The sequence below is a fragment of the Triturus cristatus genome, chromosome 6 (assembly GCF_964204655.1).
Source record: "Triturus cristatus chromosome 6, aTriCri1.1, whole genome shotgun sequence".
NCBI classification, from domain to species: Eukaryota; Metazoa; Chordata; class Amphibia; order Caudata; family Salamandridae; genus Triturus; species Triturus cristatus.
Genome location: NC_140589.1, coordinates 668,772,679 through 668,788,364, shown reverse-complemented (window position 1 = coordinate 668,788,364; position 15,686 = coordinate 668,772,679). Strand labels below are relative to the sequence as shown.

General features: G+C 42.1%; 1 protein-coding gene across 7 annotated transcripts in view; it reads left to right on the top strand.

The window, feature by feature from the left end:
- The window catches only part of ANKRD6 (ankyrin repeat domain 6), a 725,774-nt gene that overhangs the window by 582,491 nt on the left and 127,597 nt on the right, over window positions 1-15,686 (top strand). For 5 of the 7 annotated variants that reach the window (XM_085611161.1, XM_085611160.1, XM_085611164.1 and 2 more), the window contains 4 exons: window positions 2,943-3,041; window positions 4,168-4,266; window positions 11,510-11,608; window positions 15,486-15,584. In XM_085611161.1, coding sequence (XP_085467287.1) covers window positions 2,943-3,041; window positions 4,168-4,266; window positions 11,510-11,608; window positions 15,486-15,584 — 396 coding nt within the window. The remainder of the gene's footprint in view (window positions 1-2,942; window positions 3,042-4,167; window positions 4,267-11,509; window positions 11,609-15,485; window positions 15,585-15,686) is intronic. The other 2 variants (XM_085611166.1, XM_085611165.1) reach the window with 1 other exon arrangement.

Sequence of the window (15,686 nt, the reverse complement as noted above, 5' to 3'; positions counted from 1 at the left end):
GCTTAAGTTGTAGGACATGTAGCGCAGCATCCGTCACCCCACCCCCTAGATCACCCTCCAATTCAGCGATTTCGGCCTCCACCCGGGTCACCTCCTCCTGCTCGCGCCTCCGGGCATGGGAAATAAAGGAGAGGGCCTCCCCTCTAAGAACTGTTTTGAAAGCTTCCCACAGGGAGATAGCCGAAGGGACGGACCCCACATTCTCATCGAAATACCGCTGCAAGGATTTAATCAAATCAGCGCGAATGGTGGGGTCGCGCAGGTACCAGGCATTGATTGGAGCTACTCTGCCCTCCCCCCTCGGGAAGACCCCAACGTGCAACAGGAGCGGGGAGTGATCTGAAATACCCCGCGCCAAATGGCGCACCTCTCCTACCCTCCCAACATAGGCCGCAGGGACAAGGACATAATCAAGCCGTGAGAGGCTACCATGGGCACCCGAGTGGAAAGTGTACTGCAGCTGCGTGGGATGTTTTAAGCGCCAGCAGTCCACCAATCCCAGTGTATCTAAGAAGCCGGACAGCCACGCCTGCGCCCGGGGGAGGTCCCTAGGGGGGTGACGATCCACGGTCCCAGAAACCACCGCATTGAAGTCCCCCCCAACCACCAGAAGCCCCCCCGGTAGGTCAAGGAGGAGGCGCCCTAGGTCTGCAAAAGTCGTGGACTGTAACCCCGGTGGGACGTACACTGATACAAAGACAACTACTTTACCCTCCATTCTCCCCACTAAGACAGTGTAGCGTCCCCTCTCATCATGGCGCACCTCGTCTATTTCCAACGGGAGCGAGTTCTTCACCATGATGCCCACCCCCCGTGAGCCCGACGTGAAGCCCGAGTGGGCCACCAAACGATAGCCACGCCGATTCATGGCACAAAAGGAATTACCAATAAGGTGTGTCTCCTGCAGAAAGACCACATCTGGCGAAAGTCGTTTCAAATACTGCAGGACCACACCTCGCTTAATCCTATCCCCCAGTCCGTTAACGTTCCAGGACAATAAAGTCAGGGCCCTACCCCCCATCACATACAGAAGCCATCATTCGTCCCCCCGAGAGCACCTTAAAAACACAAATACAATAAAGGGTTTGCCTTGCGGTAAAAACAAACAACACCCCACCCCAACCCACCCATCCCAACAGAACTCCCCCCTCCCTGCACCCCTGCATGAGCCCAAATAGCCCCCCCAAAGTGCAGTGTGCCTGTCGCCCCATGAATGATTAAACTAACTAGTTAGTCCCCCAGAGGAGGAGGGAGAGCCCCCAAGAGACCCCGTACCACCTCCACAGGAGGGAGACTTAACGAACAGTCAAAAATGACGACAATGTTGTCCAGAGCAAGGCCTACTATTAATCCCTCAGTCCTGATCCGGCGAGCCCTCCCCTCCAACCGCGCCCCCCCCACTATTTGAACATTTTAGAGCATACCACAGCTCCATTGACATTGCTAATGGGACATTTGGTTGTCGCTCATTTCTTCTGCAGCATGCCATATCCTATGCGATCACTGCCTCTAAACCAGGTGATGAACATTGAATGTGTTGTCCATAGTGCATCATAGATTGCCATTTGAATAAGGGCAGTTCGCTGATTCTAAATGTGGAGACCTTGGTAGAATTTTAACACAGTGACGCACTATGTACAATACCATTCAAAGGCAGCCTCTGCTGCTACCCGTAATATTATTTGTTATTGCGAGCATATTCCTGCCATGTTTAGTGTGCAGCAGGTCTTCTTTTTTTCTATTTTTCTTTTATTTCACTTAAGTAACAGCAGACACACTTTTATTTATAAACCCAGACCTATTGGCTTTGCCAGTGCTAATTGTTTCTGTAAACTCCGCGTTGAACCATCCACTCTGATTTGTGGCATATTGTGATGGTCCCGGAGGTTTTGCTGGTGCATTAACCAGGCATACAGGCTTGCATGGAATATTTTTGAGTCGCTTATTACCGCTTCCGCTTCTGGGACATTGCCTTTTAACTAATGTGTTTCCAAGGCCTATATATGGTGGATACTGTGGGCCCATGTTTCTTTGCCTGTGGGGTTGGACATGGACATTGGAAGTGCACTATGGGTGGTTTACACCAATAGGTCAGGCATAAAATATATGCCTTCTGGGTGAGTTGCACCACTAGCTGGGAGAACCCGAAAGTAGAGATGTGGCCTCTGAGACTTCGCGTCATGTGTAGGTTGATGTCTGAGACTTTTCAGTAGGTCGCGGGCTGTGAAAGATAGTCACTGGATATGTCTACAAAGGAGGAACATGGGTTGCTTAATATTTTGTTCTGCAGTTTGTAAAGGGTTTGATAGGGTACAGGTGACTTTAGGGAGTTGAGCAGGGCTTTCGACAAACGTTCACTGCCTTGGGCTTGTAAAACAATACATTTAAAGAGAAAAAGCTAGCAATTCAAATTGTAATTTGTGGCAGAGTTCTGTTATTTCAAGGCATATATTTAACTAAGGCAGCTGATATTTCATAGCAGCAGTGAAGAATGTTGTATTAAGCAGAAGATCATATGGAAAACATCTTGGGCCCGTTTACAAATGTGCTGGATGGGGGTGGGGGCGGATATATTTACTGATTCTAGCAACTACAGGCAAAGCAGGATGATATATTTAACTTATTTAGGAAAATACCTCCTATTCTAAGTTTTTACTTGAGAAATGTGGATTAAGACATGGCATTCTGTGGTTACTGTGCTGCATTGCGCATGTATGGTTTGACCTGCTGAAATTTACTCGGGAAAGATTGTGGGTGATGCGGTTATGACTGTAGTAGTCGGAATTGTGGTATGTGCGGTAATATTCACCAGCCTCCTGTGAGCACTATCTAAAGACCTGGGCTTTAGATAGCGTTTAGGTAAAACTTTCGCTGTAGAGTAGCATAAAATATGAGTAGGCAAAAGGGTGGAGGTTATACCCACACATTCTTTTTCTTTGCAGGGTGATCAAACAGCATTGCACAGGGCTACAGTTGTTGGCAATTCCGATGTCATAGCAGCTCTCATTAAAGAAGGGTGTTCTTTGGACAGACAAGACAAGGTAAGCATTTCAACTCTCAACACAGTAATTAGGAAAACAGTGTGTTGCATAGCATCAGAAAATAAACTGTGTCCGCTCGTGAATGGGACTTCAAGTTGGAACTCAGTTGATACATAATTCGTCATTGTCCCAGAAACCCTTTCTCACACCCCTCCAATACAATGCAGATACCAACTTAACAGGAAAGAAAGGACATATTGCTTTAACAGCAAATTTTGAAGTTCAAAATAAGGTGAGACGTATTTCTAAAGTACTTGTCCTTCTTTAACACACAAGTAGCTAACTGCCTGTTTTTCAGCTCTATTATTTTGTGTTGCTGGCCTAATTCCAGCTTTGTTATATTCTTGGCAGTGTTTTGCAATGACACCGTACACCTGAACACAATATGCCTACTGAAATTAAACAATAGAATACTGTTCAGGTATACATATGGCGTCCCAGCTTGCAGCACTGATCATTCTCCTGTTTGGTCAAGTGAGCAAGCGAAGGAGGTCAGAACACGCAGAGCTCACTTACACCCGACTCAGCCATTTTCGATGATAGAACCTGCCTATCCGAGATTCAGAAATCTCCCCTTGAGATACCGGTTCCGAAACAGGGGTTCCTTCCCTTAGGACGGGTTGTCCATGCCCCATCTATTTTGTTGGACCACGTCATTCCCAACCTCCTCAGCTTTAACACTCTTTTTGTATTGCTGCTGCTGTAAACATACCAGATCCTGTTTGCAAGTACATGTATCTTTGGAAGGAAAATATTAGGAATTAAGGATTTGGTCATCAACTTCCTGAACAGAAAAATCCAGTCAAGTTTTCTGTCCAATGAATGACCATGAAATTGTTTTACCTAGAAAGCATGTCACCACTGTTTATTTGCTATTTGTCAATTCGACAAGCCCAGCCCTAGTGTCAAGATATTTTAAAATCTTAAAATAATGTATTAGAATCACATTTCATATATTGGAAGTTTAAGGTCACTAATATTAAATAAAATTGTACACACATCCGAGCAGTTTTCCCCCATGCATCATTGTGCTTGTCCTCTAGTGCTTCTTATATACCCACGCGTCCCTTTTGTTGACTGTAGACTTCAGAATGTGTTCTTCTCTTTTCCTTTGCATGTTCATGAGGATGGGAACACTGCTCTCCATGAAGCTGCTTGGCATGGTTTCAGTCAGTCCGTCAAACTCCTTGTCAAAGCGGGAGCGAATGTTCTTGTCAAAAACAAGGTGAGATCGCATGAATATCTTGTACGGTACACGATGTCTCTGAGCTGCAGCAATGGAAAAGAACACAAATAATAATTTCAAAGTGCATACTTGTTTCTGGTCCAAGCATTGGATTTATAGTCTCTAGTAAGGATTTCCTTCAAAATTACCAGTTGCTTTATAAACCGCATTAAGCACTTTTACTTGCGTATTGTAAAAATGTGTGGTCTTTTGATCTATGTTGTGTGTGTTAACTAATCTTTTTTTGGTTAATGAATCCACTAACATCATCACATTTGGTCCAGCAGCCTTTAGAACTACTTATCACCGCTATCAAATAAAAAAAGAACACTAGAGAACGGAGAGTCACAATTTGGTAAAGGCAGAGTCAGTCGTCAGAGTAAAAGGCCATTACCAAAGCAGGACAATAAGGAAAACACAAATGTGATTTGTAGAATGCTTGCAAAAAGTCTCAGCCACTGGTAGTCGCTCAGGTTGCATTCCATTCCATCTTTTGTTCACTCACTTCTTCAAGAAAGATTATCCAAGGAGTATTTCTTTTAGGTATATGGTTTAAGTATAAGTTTGGGCCTGAGGTAATGAGTTTTACATCCCAGGATCATCTTCCGAGACCAAAAGATTAAAGCATTTAAGTATTTAGGTCTTTAAATATCCAAATGGCAGTAGAATTTACAAGAGGATCATCCAGCTAAGAAACAGTTTCTTGATGGAAGTGACTTGTACATAATGCAGATAGCTTAACCTAGGAGCTGACATTAAGAGGAGGACTGTAGAAAAACAAAATGGAAGTAATCAAATAAAGAGCATCCATTGCCAAGCTTTGAGCAACAGAATTAAGTAATTTTAAAGGTGCTAGAGGGGATGCCAGGAGACTCTCAAAAACATTGCTTCCCTAGAGGTAGGAGGTATCCTTTTGTTGTCTAAATAACTTTGTTATTGTTCAAAGAATTTGCACAAAACTTTACCAAAGAAAGCACACCCACTTTGAGATCTTCATGGCCACTTTCAAGCAGATCACATTGGCGGTGACCCAAAAAGAAATGGGGGTGGGGGTCAAAAAGTGCTATTTTCCATTTTAATTCCCATAGGAACCTTTGTTCACTGAAACAGAAAATGCAGCTGAACAACATTTCACCAAATTCGGCAGGAAGGTAGACCTTTACTGTTTACAGAGGGTCCACAGAGCTGGATCCATCGATTCTGAAATTTAGAATACTCCAATTCGATTGACGAAGGGACCCTTTCCACATGGTTCCACATCTGCATCCTATATTGGAACAGTGGTTCCCAATTTTTTTTTCAGACCAGATCCGCGGCCGACCCCCGTTGTTTGGCCACACACAGTGGGGTTTGACCACCTCTGGAAGGTTGGGCACCACAGGGGGTGGGTGTCCAGCGTGGGTGCCCGTGGTGGGTTGAGCGCAGGGCCTGCCTGTAATCTGTCCACAGTGTGTTGAGCACAGAGCCTGACCATGCCCTGCAGTTAACCTCTACTGAACATTGCCCTGCAGTCAACCCCCCTGCATAAGGTCAAAGGCTACACACAAAAGGTGCTCATGGCAGATTGCGAGCTGGTCCTGGCTAGAGGTTGCACTCTCTAGGTGTGAGCGCAAGGCCCTGTCTGGAGGCTAGGCCCTGTGGCAAGCCACAGCTGCACATGTCCAGAGGCTGTAGCAGAGGGGGTTGGCTGCCTCTGGTGGGATGGGTAAAGGGCTGGCCGGGGGGGCAGGTCTTGGGGGGGCCAGGCCTTGAGGCCCTCCGGCCAGCCCTCGAGGCCAACCCTCACTGTGCACAGCCTCTGGCCGTATACAGCAGGGATCGGCCCGTAGTAGGTGGTTTGACGCAGAGCCTGGCCGGAGATCAGCCACGCAATGTGGTGGTTGGCTGCCTACAGCTGAATAGGTGTAGGACCTGGCCCGAGTTATGGTTTGCATGGTTTTTTTGCGCATTATGGATTGTGATCCTAACCATAACTTCTAAATTTTCGCTGTTTATCACATTTAATTTGTAACCATGTCTGCACTTTAACTGTGTTTTGTAAATGAATAAACAATATATTTATTACATGTAGAAGATGACAGTAAATGTAAACGCTCATATATCAAAATATACATAGCATTCACATACATTTGTATAAAAAGTGAAATGAGTGGCTATATTAATTTGTACAGCAGAGAGGAGTTTGCAATCACATGAAACCATTCTCACTGGGTAACTTTAATCTACTCAAGGCAGCTTTGCATGTAAAGTCTGACTCTACCCAGCCTACATTTGTTGTTCGTTGAAGCATTAGTCAGATTTAAAATTGGTTGCCTAATTTACCAGGCCCAGTACTTGAACATACTTGAACAAGCCCCCAACCTCGATTAATATACTCAACGTCAAGAGCAGCCACAGAGGACTAAGAAGCAGGACATCTCTATATTTAGATGTATTTGAATCCAGAATGGCTCAACCTTAACACTAACTATTTTTTAGGAACAGCAGCTACTTTTTACGTCCATTGAATCTAAGGACCAGCCCTTTTCTCATGACTTTCAGAAAACACTTAAAAGCTGACCTGTTTTGGGTATATTTCCATCAAGGACTAAGAATGTCTTTTGTGACTCTTTCCTAACCCCAGTCCATCTCTTAATCATTATTGGAATCCGGGGACCCCAACTGAGTCATTGTTAGTAGGCGGGACCCCAGCTTAAACATTTTTGATGATTAGAACCGCAAAACAATACACAACAAATACAAAAATAGGCATTCCTAAAAAAAATACAAAAATGCTGAAATGTTTTATTTAATTCACAATTTTTTTTTTTTTTTTTTTTAAATGTTGTTTCTATTGGAAAGGATGGAATTTTTCTAAATTCAATTGAGGCCACTCTTTCGCTTGTTTGAAGCACTTGGACTGCTCCCGTGAATCAATGTGAGGATACTAACTTAATTTTTAGCTTTCAATATCAAATTCCTTCATATTTACAAATGTTTTTAAAGTTTTCAGCTTTACACTTTGCTTCTTTATTTATGTACACTTTATAAATTGTTAATAATAATTAATTTCAAACTCCCGGAGTAGGCTTCACGAACCCTTAGGACTTCCCGGACCAGAAGTTAAGAACCACTACTCTAGATGATAACATCTACAGCCTGAAATAAAATGCCTATCCATCGGTGCTCTCATTGAGGGCTCAAGCTGTTTAAAAAGGGCTTAAAACGTATCTGCTCAATCTTAACATGTAGGTTTGTCACCTAGCTTACCTCTGGTCTTGGTATTAACATCACAAATTAAAGATCACAGTTTCATCAGTGCCGAGATACCTCTTTTTGACATTAAGGTTTGCTCTATATAAGTATAACAAATACATAAGTACATAACTAAATAAATAAATGCATACATTTATAGATGTTTAAGAAAGCTTTGTGGATCCTTGTTGTTGCCATACTCACCTTTCGTGGCAATGACTTCTCTGTGGCCTGAGGCATAAATGATGTGTGGAGGTCAGCTTCTTTGTCTTCCTCACCCTCTTGCCGGGGAAGAGTCAGAGACTCAAGGCAGGCCACTTTAACCTGTGTGCTCATTGGTCTACCCCTGCTAACTCACTTCTGCCAGGATGGTTCATCTAGTGGCTGAGAAGCAGTGAATGAATTTTCAGGTTTCTTGGGGTCCCAGTGGCTCTGTTGTTCCTGATAGGAAGCACAGCCCTAGATGGCTAGTGTGGCAGTAAACCCTATACGATGAAAGGTGGACAAAACTACAGCCTTGGTAGGTCTAGTTTTGAAAACGAAAGCCATGGTAGATGACGCTGCTGTTTCTATATGGACTCTCCAGAGGACCCCAGCCGTATGCCACAAAAAGGCAATAGATGGCACATGATAGAAACTCATGGAGTCATTTTCTCAGCAAATTCTAGTTATCAATCAATCAATCTTGGATTTCAAGCTCACTACTCACCTGTGAGGGTCTCAAGGCGCTGCAAATTCCTGCAGTTGACTTACCACACCTAGGCCCAAGGCTTCCTTCATATCACTCACTTTTCCTACTCAATCCTTATACCCATACAAGTGTCACCCTGATGCCATTTCTCTAGGGTATGACTGATGCTTGCATTGCACTTTGACCCTGTGGCTCATTTCAGTGTCACATGAGTTAATGCTACAAGCAGACAGACAGACTCGCCCTATTCCCATGAAGCAAAACCAGGTCCTGGTGTTGGCTCTGGTGGGAGACCTTGGAAGTGTCTTTACTGTATGGCTCAGGGGTCCCAGACCCGAGATTGAAGAAGTGTGATATGGGCTGAACTTTTAGTTTCTTTGTGGGTAACCGCATTCTCTAGCTTACATCCAGCTTTCATAAAAAAAAGATTGTTGTGATTATCTAAAGATAACCCTAACAACAGGTGCAGCAAAGGTATTAACAATCAGTATTCCACATGAACTTGTTCCAATTTTAACAGAAGCCTCTTGGCTTACTTTACACAGTGGCTAGAAGACATTACACCGGGGTGCAGTTACTGCACCCCAAACGTATTGAAAATCTTCTGCTAGCCCAAACTTCCGAAAGTGGAAGATGGCGGTACCCCTCAAGATTATGGGTTGAGGGAACCAAATTGGTAACTACCCTGCCCAAAACATACAACCAGGGTGGTCATAGGGAGCGCTACAGCAACAGCTTTAGAGGTGTATCCGGATTATGGCCCTTCATACTGAGCAAAAAGGAATCAAATAGGGGACTCTGATGGGCAAAGATAATAAGCATTGGTAAAGCCAATGGGCCTGGTGCTGACAGGCTCGTACAGTAGTTATTCTTTTTTATATTGCAAGCATATGCCACAAGCATGAAAAAGAAGAAAAAAAAACACATGCTGTGCCCTAATCGAGGTGACCATATGAGTGCAATGAAAAATAATTAAGCCAAAAAATGACTTATCACATGTAATTTTAAAAGAACTGTATGTATGTTTCCTAACAGACTGGTACACATATGCAAGAGGTGCAGAAAACCTTTATAGTTTTTAAAGCTTGTGACAGGTAACTGTGATTTTTAATACAAGAAATTGGTATTATTGACTTTGAGTTTCTGTATCCTGAAAACATAGTTTAAAACACAATAATAACTGAACAAAATAAACAAGTATTTAAAAAGTCTGAAAGCCTCACCTTTATTATGTGTCAATTAATTGGTTTTGTAAATGCTTGGTTGTTAAGCATTGATTAAAAAAGTAATAAAAAAATATAATTATCAGAGGAAAAGGCAACTACATATATTAAGACATTTCAGAATTAAACATTGAATTTAATATTTTCAGCCTTATTAAACGTCATGATTTATTTTTTAAATTTCCATGCAGGAAACTCTGATGAGAATTTAAAAGCCGAGTGCACCTGATCCACCTTAGAATGACACAGATAACTAGTTGAAGTACTTAAAAGAACATAGCGACTGTCTGAGGAAGTGTCGGAAGTTAAAGTCAAATGCTTGCCAAATCTTTTCCCAATGATTAGGAACTGGAGCAAATGCTCTAGCCATTTGGTACGCGGCAGCAGCCCAGGGAGCACATTTATATGCCTCCCTGGGAAGACGTATTTTCCCAGTCACTCTAAGTGCACCTTATGCCTCAAACACAGACTGTGTGAGTGCAGTAGCCTGCACCCCCAGAGCCCTAAATACTTCCTTTCTGTGCTGAGACCTGGGCTTTTTGTAACATGTAGAAGCAAATGATAAAAGAAAACCTACTCGATAAAGTCTGCTCTCTAGTGATACCTGACAAATATATACCTGTTACTGTGCTTTTACTGATGGGCTGGGAGGGGTGGGAACAATACAGAGAGCATAGGGGGCAAGGATATGAGGGGCAAGCAGCACATAGGGGAGATGGGAAGAAAATACATGCACTGCCTTTGAGTGCTCATAGAAAAAGAAAAAAGTAGTTCCCTAAATTAATCCACGGACGGATACAAGTTATCCAATTAAAAGGATTGTAAGGAAGCTTTGCTCCACAGGAGGGACAAACACATGAAAAGGAAGGAATGCCATAGAATAAGTGCAAGCAAATGAAATTGACAGTAAAGCCAACAAATAATAAGGAATGGGCTGACTCACAGTTGACTGTAAGTAATGGTATTCTACACAATAGGCCTTCCAACAACAGACAGCTAAAGCTGTCTGGTGCGACCTGAAAATGATGAAGAATTTGCAGAAAAAAACAGTATGCCTAGTAGTTTAGGCACTCCAGCCCTGGCACTGAAGTGCACTCATTTTTAACCAGACGTGCACAAGTCATTACTCATTACAGGAGAGCCAGTGGTCTGAGTGGGCTGGCCGTTACCCCATGTTGTGGTGAACGGAAGCAAAATACAAATGACAGGTAGACCAGTGGATGAAACGGGCTGATCAAACCCACCCGCATGTATGTAGGTATTTGTTATGTTGCTGGAACGCAGCGAAAACAGTTACTGGGCTGGCATAAAGTGGAGGGGATGAGCAGGTGGTATAATTGGTCTTAATCGTACGTCCTTTAATGAGTGTGTCAAATATATTTTACTGCAATAAACATGCTACAAAGAAATCCCTTATGGCAATGAAAATATTAATTCATTTAAGTATTTTATTAAAGTATGTTTATTTTAATTTTTAACATCTATTATGTATCTTCTTCATGGCTAATTTTTAATAATTTTTTTAACTCGTTTATAAAGATGGAACATAACACATTTTTTTTTTAAACATCTTTTTATTGAACATATACAAGCTTCAGTACATTGTCGGTTCATAGTGGCATTCTTGATGAGGCATACAATACCGGTTGGAACAACACATTTAAAGAAACCCTAAATATCTGATGTCTTTCGTGGCCACTAACTATTTGTCTGATTGGGTCTCTCCTTAAAGTAGAACACACGGCTTTGCTATGGGACATGCGACACGTAAGAAGAGACGCAAGCCATACCAAATACAGTGTTTCAGATTTGGGGACTTTGAACCCCATGCCTTCTAGAGGTATATTGTGCTGGCACTGGGATCAAATGTAAGAGGGAAAATACATTTCACCAGCTGCTAACTTTTTGGGAGATTTTAATGATACTAGATGGAAGCAGATTGCATATTCCCTACTTAGTACAAAGACAATGCTCGATTTGTAAGACAAAAAGATGAACATGGAGCTGAAACCTGTTTTGAATGTATGCTTTGTGTATCTTAAATATTAATGTTGTTGCAGAATTATTTAAGTAATATGTCCCTTTGGTCTACAAGGCAGGAAATACTCCGCTTCACTTGGCTTGCCAAAATGGCCATTCTCAGAGTACCCGGGTACTGTTACTTGGAGGTTCTCGGGCAGACATAAAAAATAATGTGAGTATAAAACAAGTCATGTTTTTGGAAAATGTATTAAGGGTTTGATTTCTAGGTGGTCCTCATGTTCATTTTTTGGTTTCTATGTTTTTATTTTATGATTTCCTACAGTGGTGTAATAGGAGTGCTTTTGTAAGCACAACAGGCAGAGCAATAGTGTGATTTTCTAGTCAAGATTATTTGTTGCGACATCAATATGGTGGATTTATGATTTTTAGAGATGGGTCAGGATTCTCTAGGAATTTCTACAGAGATTTGTTCTTGGAAAAAGTAGTTATTCAAGGGTCGGTTGTCAGAGATGCTACTATGTGTATTGTATTTCCTCAAGCACTTGGTGATGCTACTCGTGTTTTAAAACTCAAACAATCAAAGGCTCCCCTTGCTTTCAGTGGGGCTGTGCAGTAAACAATTTTGAAAGATTTCCACAGGGAATTTATTAATACATGACTACGTCGATAGCAAGTTCTTTCGGACAACTATTAGGTGATTGGATTATTTTTAAAGCTACTAGGTTGTTGATTATTTTCTGCATGTTGGATGGAAATAAGTTAGTTTTTTTCATCCCTAAAATCCTCTGTGTGGATAAAAAAGTTAATTATGTTTTATATTTGTTTTTTTCTAAAAAGCTTTTGATAAATACTAAGAGCGTCATATCATTTTTGCACAGTGGTGTGCTGGTCTAATAGAGTGATAGCAGTAGGTTCACGTCATGAGTGATGCCTTATAGAAAAAAGTAGGCACTTCCCATTAGACTAATTATTATTCACATAGGAGCACCATTATTGGGACTAAAAATGTCCATAGACTGCAGTCTGAGGTTGAAGTGTCAAAAGACATGTGAATCTTTTAACCCCTTCAGTGCCCATGACGAGCTGGACTCGTCATGGGCCGCGGTGGCGCTGTGCCCATGACGAGTCCAGCTCGTCATAGACCCCGCCCGCTAATTCAACGGCCGGCACAGGGCGGGGAAAGGGGCGGGCACTGAAGGGGTTAAGTGCTAGGAGGCACTTTCCAGAACAAACCTAGGCCATTCGTAGTAGTATCTGTACGAGTATTAGAACCAGCAGTGGATCGCCTTAACCCATGCATAAGACATAAAGATTAAAAAAAAGCACCTGAATAGGCTTTTAATAAAATGCACACAGTTTTATTGCCAGCCACTGTCCTTAGGCAAAGACATAATTAACCTCTTCTGTCTTAGCACAATAGTCCATTTCCCTCCACAACTGTTGAGCAGTATCTCATTAGCCAATTCGCATTTGTCTTGCAATTAATGTATGCCTGTGTCCTGAGTCACTGAGTTCCTCCATAATCCTCAGGATGGCAATTTTCACATCTGGTGCGATTGCTTGTGCTGTGATTCTTCCTAGTATAGTGTGTATTTGTCCCCGAGATAGACTAATGATAGGGCATGCCAAACTTGTGTGAAAATATGGTCCTACCTTGGTTTTACAACTAACACAGTAGGAGTGATGATTCTGGTTTATTTTCCACTAGTATTTTGGGTGTTATACACCCTATGGAAGTATTTAAGTTGTATGATGCGCAGCCGTGATGAGATCGCTAGGGAGCGTTAAGCCACTTTCACCTTTCCACCTAGGTTGCAGCTCAGTTAGAAGATTTTGAGTATTAAATATTACTGACCTATATATTCTGGAAATCCTCTTGTTGCCCATTCATTCCATTGTCACTTTATGTTCCAACGGGTTAAACGCGGGATAGGTGTTGGGCAATTTACATGCACCACTAAGGCGTGTCTTTACTGTAGCTAGCTAAAGAACTGAGATTTATGTAGGGAGAACTCTGACATGAGATGTTTATAGGATTTACTGAGGCCGCTCTCCCAAAGGCATCCAAGCCTTAAGATGACGCTCAGGACACATGTTCTTAACACAATTCAGCCATGATACTCGGCCCAGCCAGGGGATTCACGAGTGGTCTTTCCCTCCCTTTTCATCCATTTACATGCATGCTGCCTGCACTGTTTGAGGATTTTGGTGACCTCAAGTAGTGTGCATGGAGTAGACACTTGATAGACTATGTTCAGCACTTCCTGGTGTTCCAGAAGTTATTTTTGTGTCTAGTAAGCGGGTTGTTTGTTGGGAGTATTTTGGCCACCCAATAGTAAATTCTAATATCAGGGATTTCCAGTGCTCCATCCTTTAGCAGTTGCATGCTTCTATGGAAAGGGATCCTTGGCACACCACTGTTCTGTAGATATTGCTCAGGGAGGTTTGAAGCTTTGTGAAGAAGCTAGTAGGGCTCACCTATTGGTAGTTTTGTAGAATATATATGAATATTGGTAAGCAAGACATCTTGAATCGTGCTCCTCTGCCTATTATTTTCAACAGGAGCTTCCCCATGATTCCATGTCTTTCTGGGTCTGCACTACTAGCAGGGTGGTAGTCAACTCCCAAATGATGTTGTGGATCATGTGATATAAACATGACCCATTGCCAATGTTAACCTTGCCGTATGGTGGGTTTTAGAATGTTTGCTGTTAAGTGGGACATAGATGGACTTATCCCACTTTACTTTGAGTCCAGAGGCCTTTCCATATATCTGCAAAATGTGAATCACCAGTGGCATCGAGAGTTCGGATCTCTATATGAAGAGTCACATGCCATTGCCATGAAGGAAATCATCGTCTTCGCACCTAAACCTACCTGACCAGCTAAATCCCCATATCTGTGCATCTCTTCTAATCAACCAAAGCCATTTTGAGTTGCAAAGCTATGCTCCAAAATGACTACTTTTGCAATTTGGAATGAACCTCCATAGTGAGTAGAGAGATTATGGTGCTTTGAAACTTGTTATTCTTTAAAGACCTATAATGCAACCACACAACACTTATGTTTTGTGTTTTTTTTCTTAAGAGCAAGGAAATGTTCTTCGATTAATGCTTGTGATTAACATTTTACTTGCTCTCTTGGGCTGTAGTATATCTGTACAGTATCCTCTACGGAAATAAATTCCAATGGAAGAACTGTCAGACATCTGCTGCCTGTTTGGTCTTCTTTACTTATTCATTTTAATTCAGGAAATTGTATAATGATACTACAGTCAATTGAACCCTATACACTGTTCAACCCAAGCAGTGGCCAGACCCTTTTGAATTATTTCAATGAAAGTAATGTATCTGTAAAACTCACTAACGGTATATTTATGTCCTGAAGAAGGCTTCCAAGTACCATTGGTGAGGCTGAACTAATTGCCAGCTCCTCAACTTCAGACTGTAGACCAAACTGTTATCCACTGGATTTTGGAAATGCATTGCGGAATGTTGTGTGCAAATAGGCCACATATTTCCTTAATATTACCTATTAATGAAAGATGCATATTTTTGGTCAAAGCCCTCACTTGTCATGTGCAACTACTCTCTGTGAATTCTGAACACCAAGAGACACATTTTAATGTGTCAATAATTGTAAACAAAAATATTTGTAATCAATCTATTGCTTCTTTATGAACATCTACAGTATCACCAGAGGATTTCAGGTATGAAAGCAATTAACCTTTCCTTTTATACAATAAACAGAAGCCCAAGCAAATAATCCATCATAGAATCACTGTCCTGTCAGTTGCATATGGACAGCAATACATGCAATAAAAATCGTTGAGAAAAATGTGTGGCGGCTATGAAGAGAAGTAAGGGCGGTAATTTGTGGTTTGAAAATATCTTAGGCGGAAAGTTAGGAGTGTTGAAACCTCCTGCTATCACCCTTGAAATTACTAAAACTGTCGTGAAGGCCATAGGTCAGTAAGAGAACAATTATAAGAAACTTCTGATCGCCCTCCAGCCTGTTTGTTCATTCAGCATGTTCATGTTTTCTGTTGAAGGTGCCATTCTTCATGTCATGTTTGTTTTTGTTTGCAGGCAGGAGATTCTTGTTTGCACATTGCCTCTCGTTACAATCACTTGTCCCTCATTAGGGTGCTCCTGAATGCTTTCTGTTCTGTCAACGGAAAGAACCAGGTCAGTGCATGTTCCCTAAAGCAGCGCATCCTTCTGAGCAAGCACACTGTCCAAGCCTCGCTTTCCACACCAGGGCAGTGGCATCACCGGAAGTGACGATGC